General features: G+C 44.1%; 1 protein-coding gene and 1 non-coding gene across 2 annotated transcripts; both read right to left on the bottom strand.

Annotated features, from left to right (window-relative positions):
• Window positions 1-356: 356 nt before the first annotated feature.
• On the bottom strand, window positions 357-3,639 carry LOC127776994 (uncharacterized). Its single transcript, XM_052303522.1, has 4 exons — window positions 3,267-3,639; window positions 1,747-1,955; window positions 797-859; window positions 357-413 (listed from the first exon to the last, which is right to left on the bottom strand). Exons 1-4 carry the CDS (start codon window positions 3,637-3,639, stop codon window positions 357-359), a joined length of 702 nt encoding a protein of 233 aa, XP_052159482.1.
• A 32-nt stretch (window positions 3,640-3,671) lies between these two features.
• LOC127778187 (small nucleolar RNA Z247) lies at window positions 3,672-3,810 on the bottom strand. Its single transcript, XR_008018453.1, has one exon. It is a non-coding gene; the product is annotated as a small nucleolar RNA Z247 (small nucleolar RNA).
• Between the last annotated feature and the right edge of the window lie 12,079 nt (window positions 3,811-15,889).

Below are 15,889 nucleotides of genomic sequence, written 5' to 3'. Positions count from 1 at the left end.
CATCTCCATCTGCCTTACTGTCAAGGTCTTGATAAAGCCATCTGCAACTTGATCTTTAGATGAGACATACTCTACCTCAAGTAACTTGCGAGCAACTCGTTCTCTAACAAAATGATAATCCACCTCTATATGCTTTGTTCTGGCATGAAAAACTGGATTTGCTGTTAAGTATTTAGCTCCAATATTATCACACCATACCTTAGCGGCTCTAGGCCCTTTTACACCAAGTTCCTGAAGTAATGTTTGTATCCACATAATTTCCGCTGTTGTATTTGCCAATGCCTTGTATTCAGCTTCAGTACTTGATCTAGAGACTGTAGCTTGTTTTCGTGCACTCCAAGATACAAGGTTAGGTCCTACAAAAACAGCAAATCCTCCAGTGGATCTTCTGTCATCAAGACAGCCTGCCCAATCTGCATCAGTAAATGCACTAACAAGCAAAGAACTAGACTTGTTAATCTGTAGACCAAGTTTCACAGTATGTTCTATATACCTCAATATTCTTTTTACCGCTGCCCAATGATCTGTAGTTGGAGCATGTAAATACTGACATACCTTGTTTACTGAAAATGATATATCTGGTCTTGTTAATGTCAAATACTGCAGTGCTCCAACTATGCTGCGATACTGAGTGCTATCATTGGGACCAAGGGACGCTCCCCCCTTGACTTGACAACTTTTCAGAGATGGACAGAGGTGTATTCACTGGTTTACAGTCACTCATACCTACCCTTCTCAGGACATCTGAGGCATACTTTTCCTGTGTTAGCAGTAGCCCATCATTTAACTTTTTAACCTCAATTCCTAGGAAGAAGTGAAGATCTCCCAAATCCTTCAGTGCAAACTCCTGATTCAAATCCTGCAGAAGAGCAGAAGAGCTGAGGTGGCATTTTCGGAAGAACTAGCCACAATGATGTCATCAATATATACAAGCATAAACATAGTAACTCCATTCTTATCATAGAAAAACAGAGATGTATTTGATTTTGATGACACAAACCCCAACTCATTCAACTTTGTACTCAGCCTCGAATACCAGGCCCTAGGTGCCTGTTTCAATCCATACAATGCCTTATCTAATTTGCACACATAGTTAAGTGCCTCAGATTTTACATATCCTAGTGGTTGTCTCATATACACCTCTTCTTCTAGAACTCCATGCAAGAAGGCATTTTGAACATCTAACTGACGAAGACTCCAACCTTTAGAGACTGCTAAGGATAGAACAGTTCTTATGGTTGCAGCTTTAACAACTGGGCTAAAGGTATCTTCATAATCTATGCCATACCTCTGCTTGAAACCCTTTGCAACCAATCTAGCCTTGTATCTATCTAAACTCCCATCAGCCTTTCTTTTAATTTTATAGACCCACTTACAGTCTATAATATTAATTCCCTTTTTAGGAGGAACTAAATGCCATGTTTCATTTTTCATTAATGCATGATATTCTTTATCCATAGCCTCTTTCCAGTTCTTATCTCCTAGAGCCTCAGCTAGATTTTGTGGTTCCCCAGAGGATGTAAAACAACCATATTTGACTGTACCATCAGTATAAATTTTCTCTTTTCTAATCCCACTTTGGAGTCTAGTTTTTGGTCTACCATTAATCTCACCTTGCTCTATTTCAGCGATAACCTCCGGAGCCGCAGACGATCCTGCCGCATCATGACGAGGCCCTAGCGACGTGTCACCTCCGGGCTGGTGGTGGCTTGCGATGGAGCGAGAACTCGCGCGGGAGCTCTGTACAGCCGACGACGTGGCGGCTGCTGGTTCGGTGGCGGTCGCAGGTTGCTCGGGGGCCTGCATGGCGCGCCACTGATCAGTACGAGACGGCGATTCTTCCGCCACTTCTGTTTCTGCTGTGTGTACCCCGGTTGATGCACCAGGATGAGTTCCATCAGGTTGTTCTGCGTTAATCTCTGCATTGCTGTTGCTAGCATCTGCCTCAGTGTCATCTACAGCATCATTCTCAAAAGAGGAATCAGCAACAACAGGTAAGATATTATGCATATGATCATTGCTATGTGCTACTCCCCCTTGATTAGATGCATGCGATGTAAGATCAGCAGGAAGAAGGGAAATTTCAGCACGTAGACGCGCTCCAGCATTTGGCTGAAGCTTGGAGAAAGGAAATTCCTGTTCATCAAAGGTGACATCACGGGAAATATAGACTCGACCGGTTGCCACTTCTAAGCACTTAAACCCCTTATGTAAATTGCTAAAACCAAGAAAGACACATTGTTTGGACCGGAATTGCAATTTGTGAATATTGTAGGGACGAAGATTAGGCCAACAAGCACAACCAAAAGTTCAAAGAGATTTATAATCAGGTTGTTGGTGAAAAAGGCGTGCAAGATGTGTGTCAAAGTCGATTACTTTGCTAGGCAAGCGATTAATGAGATAAGTGGTTGCAAGAAAAGCTTCGTCCCAAAATTTCAAAGGCATAGATGCATGAGCAAGGAGAGATAGCCCAATCTCAACAATATGACGGTGTTTCCATTCAACGGCACCATTTTGTTGATGGGTATGAGGGCACGACACTTGATGTGCTATGCTAATTTTCTTAAAGAAGGAATTCAATTTTTGATACTCTCCTCCCCAATCTGTTTGCATGCCTACAATCTTACGATTAAATTGTCTCTCAACCATGCTTTGGAACTCTTTAAATTTCTCAAAAACTTCAGACTTAAATTTAAGAAAGTAGATCCACACAAACTTACTATAATCATCAATAAAACTCACATAATAGCGCTTGGCTCCAACGGAGTCAGAGGCAGGACCCCATACATCTGAATGAATAAGTTCCAAAGGATTACTAGAGACACTAAAAGACTTAGGAAATGGCAACTGGTGAGACTTTCCCTGTTGACAAGCATCACAAACAGACTCACTAGGAGACTCATTGCTACAAGGCAATTTATTTTGATTAATAACCCTAAGAACAATGGGCTTTGAGGCATGCCCTAGACGACCATGCCATTGCTCGAACGATGGCATCACAGCAAAGACTTGTTTTATTGGATCTCCAGCAGGCAAGGGGTAGAGACCGCACCGACATGGTCCTTCAAGAATTGTCCTCCTCGTGACCTTGTCCTTAATTAAAAAATACTTTTGATGAATCTCAAGGAATGCATAATTATCAGCAACAAGTCTATGAACTGAAACAAGATTTTTTGACGCCTTAGGAACATGCAAAATATTTTTAAGATGGAGGGGGCGGCTAGATGTAGGCACATAGGAATGACCAATATGCTGTATATCCATACCTTCAACACTAGCTGTGTGGATTTGGTCGGTGCCCTTGTACTTCTCCCGTGTGGTCAGCTTGTCTAGCTGCCCGGTGATGTGGTCGGTTGCCCCGGTGTCAACATACCAATTGGTGTCAACACCGTAAGCGTGCGTCGCAGCGCCTCCTAGCTTCTCATCGGGGACGTAGTTCTCGTCGTAGCGGTGCCAGCAGTCCGCCGCCACATGCCCTTTCTTGTGACAGACTTGGCAGGTGGGTCTGTTATCAGCGCCGCCGCGTCCATTGCCACGGCCGCGCCCACCACCTTGGCCACTGCCGCCGCGTCCAGCGCCGCGGCCGCGGGGGTTGCCGCCACCATGTCCCTGATTTCCACCGCCACGGTTTCCACTCATAGCAGCGCACGCCGTTCAGATCTTCACCCTGTTTTCAAAGCCAAGAAGCTGTGAGTAGACCTCTGCAACTGTGACAGATGCATTCTTGGCGACGAGGGCTTCCACCACTGGATCAAACTCTGAATCAAGACCATTAATAATGTAAGCAACAAGTTCTTCATCATCTATTGGCTTCCCTGTTGCAGCAATTTCGTCACCGAGAGCACGCATCTTGTTGACGTACTCAGTGACAGTCGATTGGCCCTTCTGAGTGGTGGTGAGAGCCAATCTAACGTTGATCGCGCCTGCGCGAGATCGTGTCGAGAACGTGTTCTCGATCGTCTTCCATGCCGCGGCTGCCGTCGGTGCGCCTGCGACTTGCGACAGAATCTCCCTGGTCAGGGAGGTGAACAGAAAACCAAGGACCTGTTGGTCAGTGGCAAACCATTCGCCATACGCCGGGTTTGGGACTCTGACGGTCTTCTCTCCTTTTTCTCCTTCCTTCTGCTCAAGCTCGGCTTCTGGCGGAACGGATGTTCCGAGGACATGGCCCTCCAGTCGCGCACCCCTTAGGGCTGTGAGAACTTGCACCGACCAGAGGGAGTGATTTTGCTTGGTGAGTTTCTCAGAAACTTGGACGCCGAACAAAGGGTTTGCAAAAGCGGTGGAGGAGGAGGAACTCCCCATGAGACTAATCTAGATGGAGTTTTGCTCTGATACCATGTAAAGAACAGAGGTGCAAGCGTGGAGAACACCTCGGTGGGTGGTTTCGTGTTAATTCAGAAGCCTCAAATCAGGCTGATCACAAGTACATGCATATATATAGCCGGCAGGGTTGTTGAGCTCATCTCCTAATACAGAGGGATAACAACAAACTTTATCTAGAGCTAACAACCCTATCCAAACCGTATGAAACAATATTTCACGTAAATCCTAACAGGTAGTAGGGTAGAACGGTGGGATGGTAGTCATGCACCAGCATGGCGCGGTGCCGGTTCCAGGCTTCCAGCTCCGGCCGCAATACTCCATCATGTCGCCGTACAGCTCGCCGTAGCAGTTGGTCACGGCCTCCAGCTGCGGCCGACGACATGAGGAGCACGTAGCTCGCCACCCGCTGCATCTCCCACCGGCCCCGGTTCTGCTCGTACGCCACCAGGTTAGCGGGTATGGCGCAGTTGGCGTAGTTCTCCACGGTGGGATCTCCAGCACGCCGTCACGTACGCCGGCTGAACGTGACGTCGACAAGGCTGCACGGCGGCCTCTTGGCGCGGAACATCACCCCGGCGTCCTGCAGCTCCGTCGCCGGCGGCATCTGCCATGGCATCCGCTCGTGGATCGGCTTCGCCAGCCACTCGTCCCACGCCTCGTCCTCCTCCTCCTTGCTGCCCACGCCGCCGCCGCCGCTGTCGCTTGTCCTGTCCTTCGGTGGCAAGAACCAGGTAGTAGAGGTGGAGCAGGTGGAGGATCTCGCCATCGGGCGGCGTCCTGTGGGGTGTCCATGGTGAGGTACTTAGCGACGGCGGGCTGTACGGCGCCAGCCCACCGGTGGGGTTGTCGTCGAGCTTGACCTCCGGGAGCGTGACGGCGGCGACGGAGGACGCCGGGAGGGACGCGATCGCTGCGGCGGAGTGCACGTCCAGGGACACGGCGAGGCCGGAGAACGTGATGAGCGAGGCGGCACAGCCGTGGTGCGCGACGAGGACGATGTGCGGCGACGAGGATGACATGAGGCGGCGGCGGGCAAGGTGACGACGGAGGCGGCCGAGAGATTTGGGGATTTTTGTGGCGCCCAGTGCTCTACTGTAGCACGAAGGGGCTATTTGCAAATGAGCTGCCTACGTAGAATGCCACGTAGATGGTCAACTTCGGTCAAACAACGTCCGATTTAAACGATTGAAACATTTTCGATCTACTTAGTGAAACAATTCTGATATACTTAATGGAACAGCGTGCAATATTTAAAAATAATTTAATAATAAGCTAAAACAATTTTCATCGAAATATATCTATGTGTTGTCTTGTTTTAAACATTTAATTGCAACGAATTTAATGGTGCAATCGGATCATGATTTGAATAAATAATTTAAGAGAAAAAATAGTTTAAAGTAGTTTTGCATGCACGCATACATGCTGACGTCAGCTGACGTGGGTGGTCGATTTTCCCACCCCAGATTGGACGCCCGACGCGTAGCGCCCTCCCAATTTTTCTCGTAAAAATTATCTTGTATATACCTGATAATAAGCGGAAGCGGGGACCTTTTAAATGGATCTAATCTAATGGTAAAGAAATAACAAACTCACCAAGTAAAAATCAATGGTTAGTTCTAAAGTGCCACGTGGCGGTTTAGAAGTGTTTGAAGGAGCACCACATGGCAATTTAGGAATGTTCGTAGGAAGCGTTAGGTGGCAGTATAGGATCGTTTGTAAGAAGTTTAATGAACTTTTATTATATAATATAATAGATAGATGTTAATCGTACACATGTAATTTCAACTATTACTTCCAACTGATTCAAGCTTTAGCAGGCACATGCTTCTGAACTTTGTCCAGAGCAATAACACATGGTTTGACCTTTGAATAATAACACACCAGCAGGACTGGTGGCTATGACCAATTAATAAATGAATATGTGATGCCGGCCATTTGGACTCCTCACCGTGCAGCAGTTATATAAAAGTTAGAGCAAGGTTAATAGTATAACCAACTGCTGGCTCCAATTTATTTAGTCAAAGTTAAACTACTATCAGTTTAACTTTAGTCAAAGTTATAAGACGTTTCGACTTTAGTCAAAGTTAAATTACTCTCAGTTTGACTAATTATATAGAAAAAATTACTAGTATTTATAACACCAGCATAGTTTCATTAAATCTATAATTGATTAAATTTTCATAATATATTTAGCAGCTACTGATGATAAGAAGTTTTAGTGTTCATTATTTCGGTTGGGTATCGACAGTACCAAAATTTCGAAAATTACGGCAATTTTGTTCTAAAGTAATTTATTTTTTAATTAAAATTAGGTCAAATTTGAATATTTCTTGCCAAATAAATCCAAACTTTCGGGTAAAACAGTTTTTTTATCAGGGATTTGATAGACCCGAAATTCCAACAATTTTTAGTCCGTAATTACGAACCATTGCTCATGATATTGGTAAAAAAGACATCTAAATAAAATAACTTTCTCGCCATGGACAGCGACCTACGCGCAGCATCTCCCCGCACGAAAACTGTGGTGGTTTATTAATGTATAATTAATTAAATATTAGCTAAAAATAACATAAAAAATAGATTCATATGATTTTTTTTAAAGCAACTTTTGTATAGAATTTTTTTTAAAAAAATGCACTGTTCAGTACTAAAAAGAGTGCACGTGGAAAATGGAGAGTGGTAAGTTGGAAAAATGAGCTAGTTCAGCTTAGCTGTTCCTCCTTTTTCATTAGCACGTTTTTTAAACTACTAAACAGTGTATTTTGCATAAAAATTTTCTATATAAAAGATGCTTTAAAAAACCAAATAAATTTATTTTTAAATTTTTAATAATTAATACCTGATTAATCATATGCTAATCCTGTTTCTCGTTTTACGTGTAGCTAAATATCCAAACCGGCTAGCTGAAAACAACGCGGCCAACCAGCTGCTTAATTCCATGTGAATATGCGGCTTTAATTTACGATGATCGGTGACCGATCGAATTAAGATAAATCAAGGATGATGACACAGGAGTATATACTCTCACGACCGGATATGGATATCTGCATAATTATGGCAGGGAGACACAAACAGCAATAATAAAACCGAGAGTACTCTACCATAGGGATTCATTCCCGTGAACATCATTGAGCTACGTAGCAGCAGTAACCCATTAATTTTGCTCCGTGTCCTTCATAAATACTATATCGATTTATATAATTTTCGGAATCCCTAGTTGTAGATCTGAAAATTATATTACCTTCTTTTCTTTGTGATTTGTGAAAAGATAGATATAATTTTATCGATTCTCTCTTAAAAATGCATTATATGGAAATATATATGTCCAGATGTACGTATATACTAGTTATACGTTCCCTAAAGCTCATGTTATTAGTGATTTATTTTTTAGATGATGTGGCAAATTATAAAGGATTGCTTATATGGATTAATTAATATTGTATACTCCTTTCGTTTCATATTGTACTCCTCCAGAAACAAAACACTTATCATTTTGAATAACTTTAAAGTTTAAAAAGTTTGACTATAAATAGTTTCTAATATACTCCAAATCAACCTGTTACGCTAGCCGAGAACTTGACCATCCCCATTAACACATCAGCTAGCCCGTCCGGATGCAGACGAGTGGTTGGGTCAAATGAGATCGACAATAGCCAACGTTGACACTGCATTCAAAGCGGTTGTGGCATAAGAGCAGGTATAATAACAGGCTATAAGACAGGTATAAACATATTTTAAAAGATAAAGAAAGAGAAAAAAGTAGCGGGCTACAGATTTGTAACCAGCGACAGCACGGGCTCTAAGACGTACTGTGTGTATGACAGGTAGGACCAGATATTAATAGTACAATAAGCAACTATTATATGAATTAGCTATTATATTGGTTATAGATGGTCTGTAGCTAGTAATTAGCTATACTATTAAGCGTGTCTCCTACCAGGGACCGCGAGGTAGAAGCTAAGCCGAAAATCGTCCCAATAAGAACAAATCTCCGCCTCGACAACAAATTAAGACACTCCCCAAACGATGCCGACGATCTCCGACAGCCCATCGATCGAGGGGTTGGAGGGATCATTGTCAAGACAATAGCGATAACTGCATGCCGGGCTCCAGACCAAGATGACAATCGTGGCCATTGCGAGGATCGAGAATGAAGAGACTCTCTCGGTCACCCCGGCGGCAAGATGACAATAATTGTTGTTCTCGGACCATTGCTCCTGATCACGGTGACCCTTCCTCTTTGTCCTTGTTGTCCTCCTCAAACAAGTAGTACAAAACTTTCCCTTTCTTTGTTCAAACTTCAATGATTGACTGCAAAATTTTAATCATTGTTAGAATTAATAGATGGGTCTTAGCCCATTCAAAAATTAATCTTTACAAAATCACAAAAGCCCACCTCATGGGATGGCATGCATGGAGAATTTAGTACCATCTTATTTATTCTAGGAGAGGGGGACCTCCTTATAAGGGAGGATGTAATCCTAGCCACTTAAGCATGTGAGGTGGAGAGAAGAAGGGGAACACACGCGCGTGCTTGCCTCGCCTCGTATGACATGTCATGGCGGTGCGCGTGCACGATGGTACGTGTCGAATGTTCCGCTAAAATTGGCTCCTCACCCTTGCGCATATGCAGAAATTTAGAAACACTCCGCGTGGTACGTGTCGAATGGCAAAACCTCTAATGGGCGATCGATCGCCCTGGGGATGGGGTAGCGCCCCCGCCCCCCCTCCCTCCACCTGGTTTCCATTTTTGGCACCGCATTACTTTCCTATTTTGGTAAATTTATGCACCTAAAGTTTATACAACTCAAGTTTACACATCTAAAGTTTAGACACCAAAAGTTTATAAGTCAAAAATTTATATATCCGATTCAAATTTAAATTTGAATTCAAATATTTTTTATATATAGTATTTCTATACATCTAAAGTTTATACACCTAAAGTTTATAGACCCAAAGTTTATAAGTCAAAAGTTTATATACCCGTTTCAAATTTGAATTTTAATTATATCCGATTTGAATTTGAATTCATATATTTTCTATATATAGTATTTCTATACATCTAAAGTTTATACACCTAAAGTTTATAGATCCAAAGTTTATAAGTCAAAAGTTTACATAGCCAATTCAAATTTGTATTTGAATTCAAATTTTTTATATATAGTATTTCTATACATAAATTTTCTAACTTTTTGTTTTTTTTTAAAAAAAATTGTGGTGAACTGTAGTGGGAAGAGAAGAAGGGGAGGAGGAAGGGGGAGAAGAGGGAGGAGTGTATGTGATTATAAGGGAGGGGGCGGACGGGTGATCGCTGGGAGCGTTACCCGCCCATTAGGCGTGCCCATCGAATGGTCCGCTAAAATTGGCTCCTCACCCTTGCGCATATGCAGAAATTTGAAAACACTCCGCGTGGAGTCCGGATAAGTTTCGCGCGACTTATCTGGTTACGTGGAGCGGAGATCGTGCACGCCGCCTGGCCTGGCATGGCAGCACACGTGCACGACGTACGCGTCAAATGATCCGCCAAAAGTGGCTCCTCACCCTTGCGCAGATGCAGAAATTCGGATTTGTTTGTTTTGGAATCCGGTGGGTGAAACGGTGTGGAGTCCGGATAAGTTTCGCATGACTTATCCAGTTTGGTTACGCGGAATGGAGATCGTGCAGGCGTCCTGATATCTCTATATAAGCTGAGCCGCCGCCTCCACGCAAAAAAAAAGAAATCAATCTAGGGTGTGCCTCCTCTCTGTACTGCGTCGTCGCTTATAATCTACTCCATCCCACTCATCGGCGTGCACTGGCGATCGGGAGAGCACGTCTCTGGAATCACTGCCTTTGATGTCCTACACCGGGAGAAGGCGGCAGTAAGTCTTAAGCTCCCCCAAACAGACCCATAGATTGATCTGGAAGCAAAGATCCAGCTGATGGAGCATTTAGGCCTATGACTGATGTCACGCCCGGAATTTCTATCCAAAATTCCAAACGCTTACATGTGTGTGAACCCTCGTCCAGGAATCAGCCGAGGCACACAATAACAAATTGATAATAGAGTACAATTATTACTCTTAATTAATAAGCGAATAAAATGTCATTACAGAGGTAGATAGTTCCTCTCAATCAATAAAGATCTAAGCAGCGGAAAAATAAGATAAACGGCACAGACGACTCCACTCCACAGGCAGCTTGACCAGGGCTACACCTAATCCTCCACACCATCAGCATCACTGTAGAACTCCTCCACTGATGAATGATTGCAAGGTGAGTATATGACATATTCAGCAAGCCACGCAGCAATTATGCAAATGCACAGGATAATAAAGGATGGCATAGTAGGGTTTCATTTGCATAAACAGCATTTAATAAACATTTCAGAATTTAATAAAACAGTTAAGTAATAATTAAACAATATTAATGCAACGCTATACAACATACCCTGTTGCATAGGCCCAACCATTCTGAACAACCATCCCGGCTGCACAGTTCTATCTCCAAACCAGGAATATACCATTCCCAAACCAGGAGCTAATCAAATTATTACCAGTTATAGCATCTTTTATTAGGGTGAGAAGTGTGAGACTAATCACGAAAGACATTGTTAGACCCGCCCATAACCGCGGGCACGGCTATTCGAATAGTTTTACTCTGGCCAGAGGTGTACCACTGTACCCACAAGACACAGCCCCACGACATGTCACCATGCGCCTCGATACCACCACGGTACCTCGGAAAGGAGCTGTGACAGTACCCCTCGCACAACACAATCCACCACAGCGCACCGTTCCTGGATCATAATCACCCCCTTATAAACAAGGCATGGACTCCCCAGCGACCCCCGTGGGCTTATCTCCGCCACTTCTCAGTCTGGTGCCCCGCAATGAACCATGCTATACAAAAGGTAAAGCCGTTGCCCACACTGGCTTGTGGTTGGCACGGTTAATGTTTCACAACCGAAACTCGTGAACCGGTCCTTAATTGTCATGAGCACGACCATCAAAACCATGTGATCACAACCCACCATTATCAGGTTTTAGTTGGCAAATCAATTAATTAACCAATCATGATTAACCATCACGAGCTATCATTAAGCCATCATTAAATAATAGTGAATCATAAGTTATCCCAAAAGTGTGCTAAAGTTTCTAAGCATGGCTAAGCAATCACATCTAATATCTAGCTGAACCAATACATAAAGCTCAACTAGTCAATTTATAATAACCCAAGGTATCAAGGAAGAAAGTAATCAAGAACAAAAGGGCTGTAACAAACAATAGGTTAATTCCACCCAATGACATTCGAAAATAAATGCAATAGTTGAAAAGAAACAATAGCTTTAAACGGGATCAACATGCTCAAAGGGTTGTTTGGGATCTGTGAGACTTGCCTTGCTGGCCTCGGAACTCTTCAAAATCTTCTCCCGCAAACTCAGACTCTCCGGGAACGTCGGAATCTAAACAGAAAAGAGCAAAAACACCAAAACAGCACATAAAGAAGCATGAACAGTACATGTGGATATTTTTAACATGTAGATCTCAATTTTAGAAAAATTTAGAGACTTGAACCAACTAAATCCGAGCTACGATGAATTAGTTATGAATTTTCAAAGATTAAATCGGATTAAATCATTTATTTAGATTTTAATTGAATTATGACGCAATAATGAATTATTTTTGAAAAGGAAAAGGGCATTATTGCGTCAGCGGCTAGGGTTCGCGATGGACCGGGTGCACGGCGACTGTTCACGGGAACGGACGGCCGAGATTGATCCAACCAAAACGAACGGCCGAGATCGATCGGTCCACAGCCAGACCACGGCGGACGGCACCGATGACGTCAGCGGTGACGTCACCACCGGCGGCGGCTCGGGCGCGCATGCTCGCCTGTGAACGACGGCGCGAACGGAGAGCACCTACGGGTAGCGGACAGCACGGCGAACTCACTGGTGACCAAAACGGCGTCGGAAGATCAACGGACGGCGACGGCGACAAGGAAGAAGCGGCGGCGATCTTCGGCTTGACAATGACGGCGGTGCTCCGGCGGTCTACGGCGACGACGGAGGGGCGGACGAGGACGGCAACGAGATGGTGAACACGACGGCGTCCTCCCCGAGCGACGGCGACGACTGGAGCGACGGTGATGCACGGCTGGAGCGGCGGCGACGACGGCGGCGCGAAGCTTCACGGGGCTAGGGCGCTACGGGCGGTGGCGGATGAAGGCGAGGGTGGCGACGGGTAGCGGAGGACCTAGGGATCCTTTTATAGGGGCAAGGAGGTGGCGGCGAAGGCCCACGGCGACCGGCGACACGAAGGAAAGGTCTAGGGTTCGGGAAAAGAGATGAATCCGATTCGAGATCGAATCCACGAATTTCCAAAGCGATTTAGATGAAGTTTCCAAAAGGGAAAAGGTAGAGGAGGTCCCGAAGATCATTTCCTCTCTATTGATTTCACCGGAGAAGGAAAGGCGCGGCCGGATTTGGAAGGAGACGGCGGCGGCGCGGCGCTAGGGTTCTTCCTCTGAGTGATTACTCCATTGAACCTTGCAAAAACGGATAACTCTATTTCTGGTTCTTCTCTATCTGTTTCCAAGATACGGATTGGTTTCTCAACATAGGTCAGATCCTCTTGGACTTCTATCTGTTCAAGATTAGCTTCTTCGGTAGGTACCCTTAAACACTTTTTCAATTGCGACACATGGAACACATTATGGACTCCTGCTAAAGATTGAGGTAACTCCAACTGATAAGCGACCTCTCCTCTTCTACTGACAATTTTGTAAGGTCCCACGAAACGCGGTGCCAATTTTCCTGTAGTGTGGAAGCGATGAACCCCTCGAAGAGGCGTGACACGAAGGTACACATAATCTCCTTCGTCAAAACTTAGATCTCTACGACGATTGTCGGCATAACTCTTATGACGAGACTGGGCCACACGCAATCTTTCTTGAATGATTTTTACCTTTTCTTCTGCTTCCCTCAGGATATCAGTCCCAAAAACCTGACGTTCTCCCGTTTGATCCCACAAAAGCGGAGTACGACACTTCCGACCATACAGTGCTTTGTAAGGAGCCATTTGGAGACTAGCTTGATAACTGTTGTTGTACGAGAATTCCGCATAAGGTAGATTCTTATCCCAACTTCCACCGAAGTCTAAAGCACAAGCTCTCAACATGTCTTCCAAAATCTGATTTACCCTTTCGGTTTGTCCGTCTGTCTGCGGATGATAAGCAGTACTAAAGTTCAGCTTAGAACCCATCTCTTCTTGAAGCTTCTTCCAAAACTGTGAAGTAAACTGACTACCTCGATCAGACACTATTTTCTTAGGGACGCCATGCAAGCACACAATCCTTGCCATATACAATTCCGCCAACCGACTTCCGGAATATGTTGTCTTTACTGGGATGAAATGAGCCACTTTGGTAAGTCTGTCGACTATCACCCAAATAGAGTCGTGGCCTGACGACATTCTGGGTAGACCAGTGATGAAATCCATACTGATTTCCTCCCACTTCCATTCAGGTATCTTCAAAGGTTGCAACAACCCGGCGGGTTTCTGATGTTCTGCCTTGACTCACTGACAAACATCACATACTGCTACGTATTCTGCGATTTCACGCTTCATACTTGCCCACCAAAATCTTTCCTTGAGATCCTGGTACATCTTAGTACTACCAGGGTGAATGGAGTATAAAGTATCATGAGCTTCTTTCAGAATTGCATCTTTTAAATCTTTGTTGTCGGGGACACAGATTCTCTCGCCCAACCATACAGTTCCTTGCTCATCTTTCAAGAAACCGATAGCTTTTCCTCTTCTCATATTCTTCTTGATTTCTTGGATATCAGGGTCATTAATTTGGGCTTCTCTAACCTGATCGATTAGCGTGGGCTTTGCTTCTAAGGCTGCAACGAAACCTCTACTGACAATTCCCAAATTTAATCTTTCAAATTCCTTGCATAACTCCAACGGCAACTGTCGTCCTTCCGTAGCATTGCAATAGCCTTTCCTGCTAAGAGCATCTGCTACAACATTAGCCTTTCCCGGGTGATAATGAATCCCCATGTCATAATCCTTAATTAATTCCAACCATCTCCGTTGTCTCATGTTCAGATCTGGCTGAGTAAAGATATACTTTAAACTCTTGTGATCAGTGTACATCTCTGTACGAGTACCGAAAAGATAATGACGCCAAATTTTCAATGCATGAACCACTGCAGCTAACTCAAGATCATGAGTAGGGTAGTTCTTCTCATGTGGACGTAACTGACGAGATGCATAGGCAACCACCTTCCCATCTTGCATCAGTACACAACCTAACCCAAGCTTGGATGCATCGCAATACACTTGAAAACCCTTCTTTGGATCAGGCAAAATCAAAATAGGAGCTGATATTAAGCGATTCTTCAACTCTTGAAAACTCTGCTCACATTCTTCTAACCACTTATACTTTACATCTTTTTGAAGCAGTCGTGTCATGGGCTTGGCAATCTTGGAGAAATTCTCTATGAATCGCCGGTAATATCCTGCGAGACCTAGGAAACTGCGAATCTCTGAAACTATCTTCGGTTGTTTCCAGTTGGTTACGGATTCCACATTGCTAGGATCAACAGCAACTCCTCCGGCTGAGATGACGTGACCAAGGAACTTCACTTCAGACAACCAAAATTCACACTTGCTAAACTTGGCATACAGTTGATGTTCTCGTAGCTTCTCTAATGCCAGGCGAAGATGTTCTTCATGCTCTCCTTTTGTTCGGGAATATATGAGAATGTCATCAATAAAGACCACCACGAACTTGTCTAGGTATTCCATAAACACCTTATTCATTAAGTTCATGAGGAAAGCGGGGGCATTGGTAAGTCCAAAAGACATAACAGTACATTCAAACAATCCATACCTAGTGGTAAAAGCTGTCTTAGGTATATCTTCCTCTTTAATCCTCAACTGGTGATACCCTGATCGAAGATCTATCTTGGAGAAAACGATGGCACCTTTAAGCTGATCAAACAAATCATCAATTCTGGGCAGCGGGTACTTATTCTTGATAGTCACATCATTTAGTGCACGATAGTCCACACACATCCTCTGGGTATGATCTTTCTTTTCCACAAAAATAACTGGAGCTCCCCATGGAGACGAACTCGGTCTGATGTATCCCTTTTGAAGCAAATCGTCGACTTGCCTTTTGACTTCTGCCAATTCATTGGCTGCCATTCTATAAGGTCTCTTATGGATCGGAGTTGTTCCGGGTATCAGATCTATTCTGAATTCAATATCTCTCTTAGGCGGCATACCAGGTAAATCGTCTGGGAACACATCGGGGTATTCCTGTACTGTGGGAATCTCTTCCAAAGCTATTCGGTTCAAACTTGACCTTAAAGACTCAGAAGACAGTGCATGAACAGTTACAACTCGACCATCATTGCTGGTGAGAGTTACTTTTCTGTTGGCACAGTCTATCACACCTTTATATCTAGCTAACCAGTCCATCCCTTTGATGACATCAAGGTCTTTGGATTCTAATAGGATAAGATTGGCCAGAAATGGTACTCCTTGAATTTCTATTCTGACAGAGG

The sequence above is a fragment of the Oryza glaberrima genome, chromosome 6, assembly GCF_000147395.1.
Source record: "Oryza glaberrima chromosome 6, OglaRS2, whole genome shotgun sequence".
Taxonomy (NCBI): domain Eukaryota; kingdom Viridiplantae; phylum Streptophyta; class Magnoliopsida; order Poales; family Poaceae; genus Oryza; species Oryza glaberrima.
This window is presented reverse-complemented; position numbering and strand designations above follow the sequence as displayed.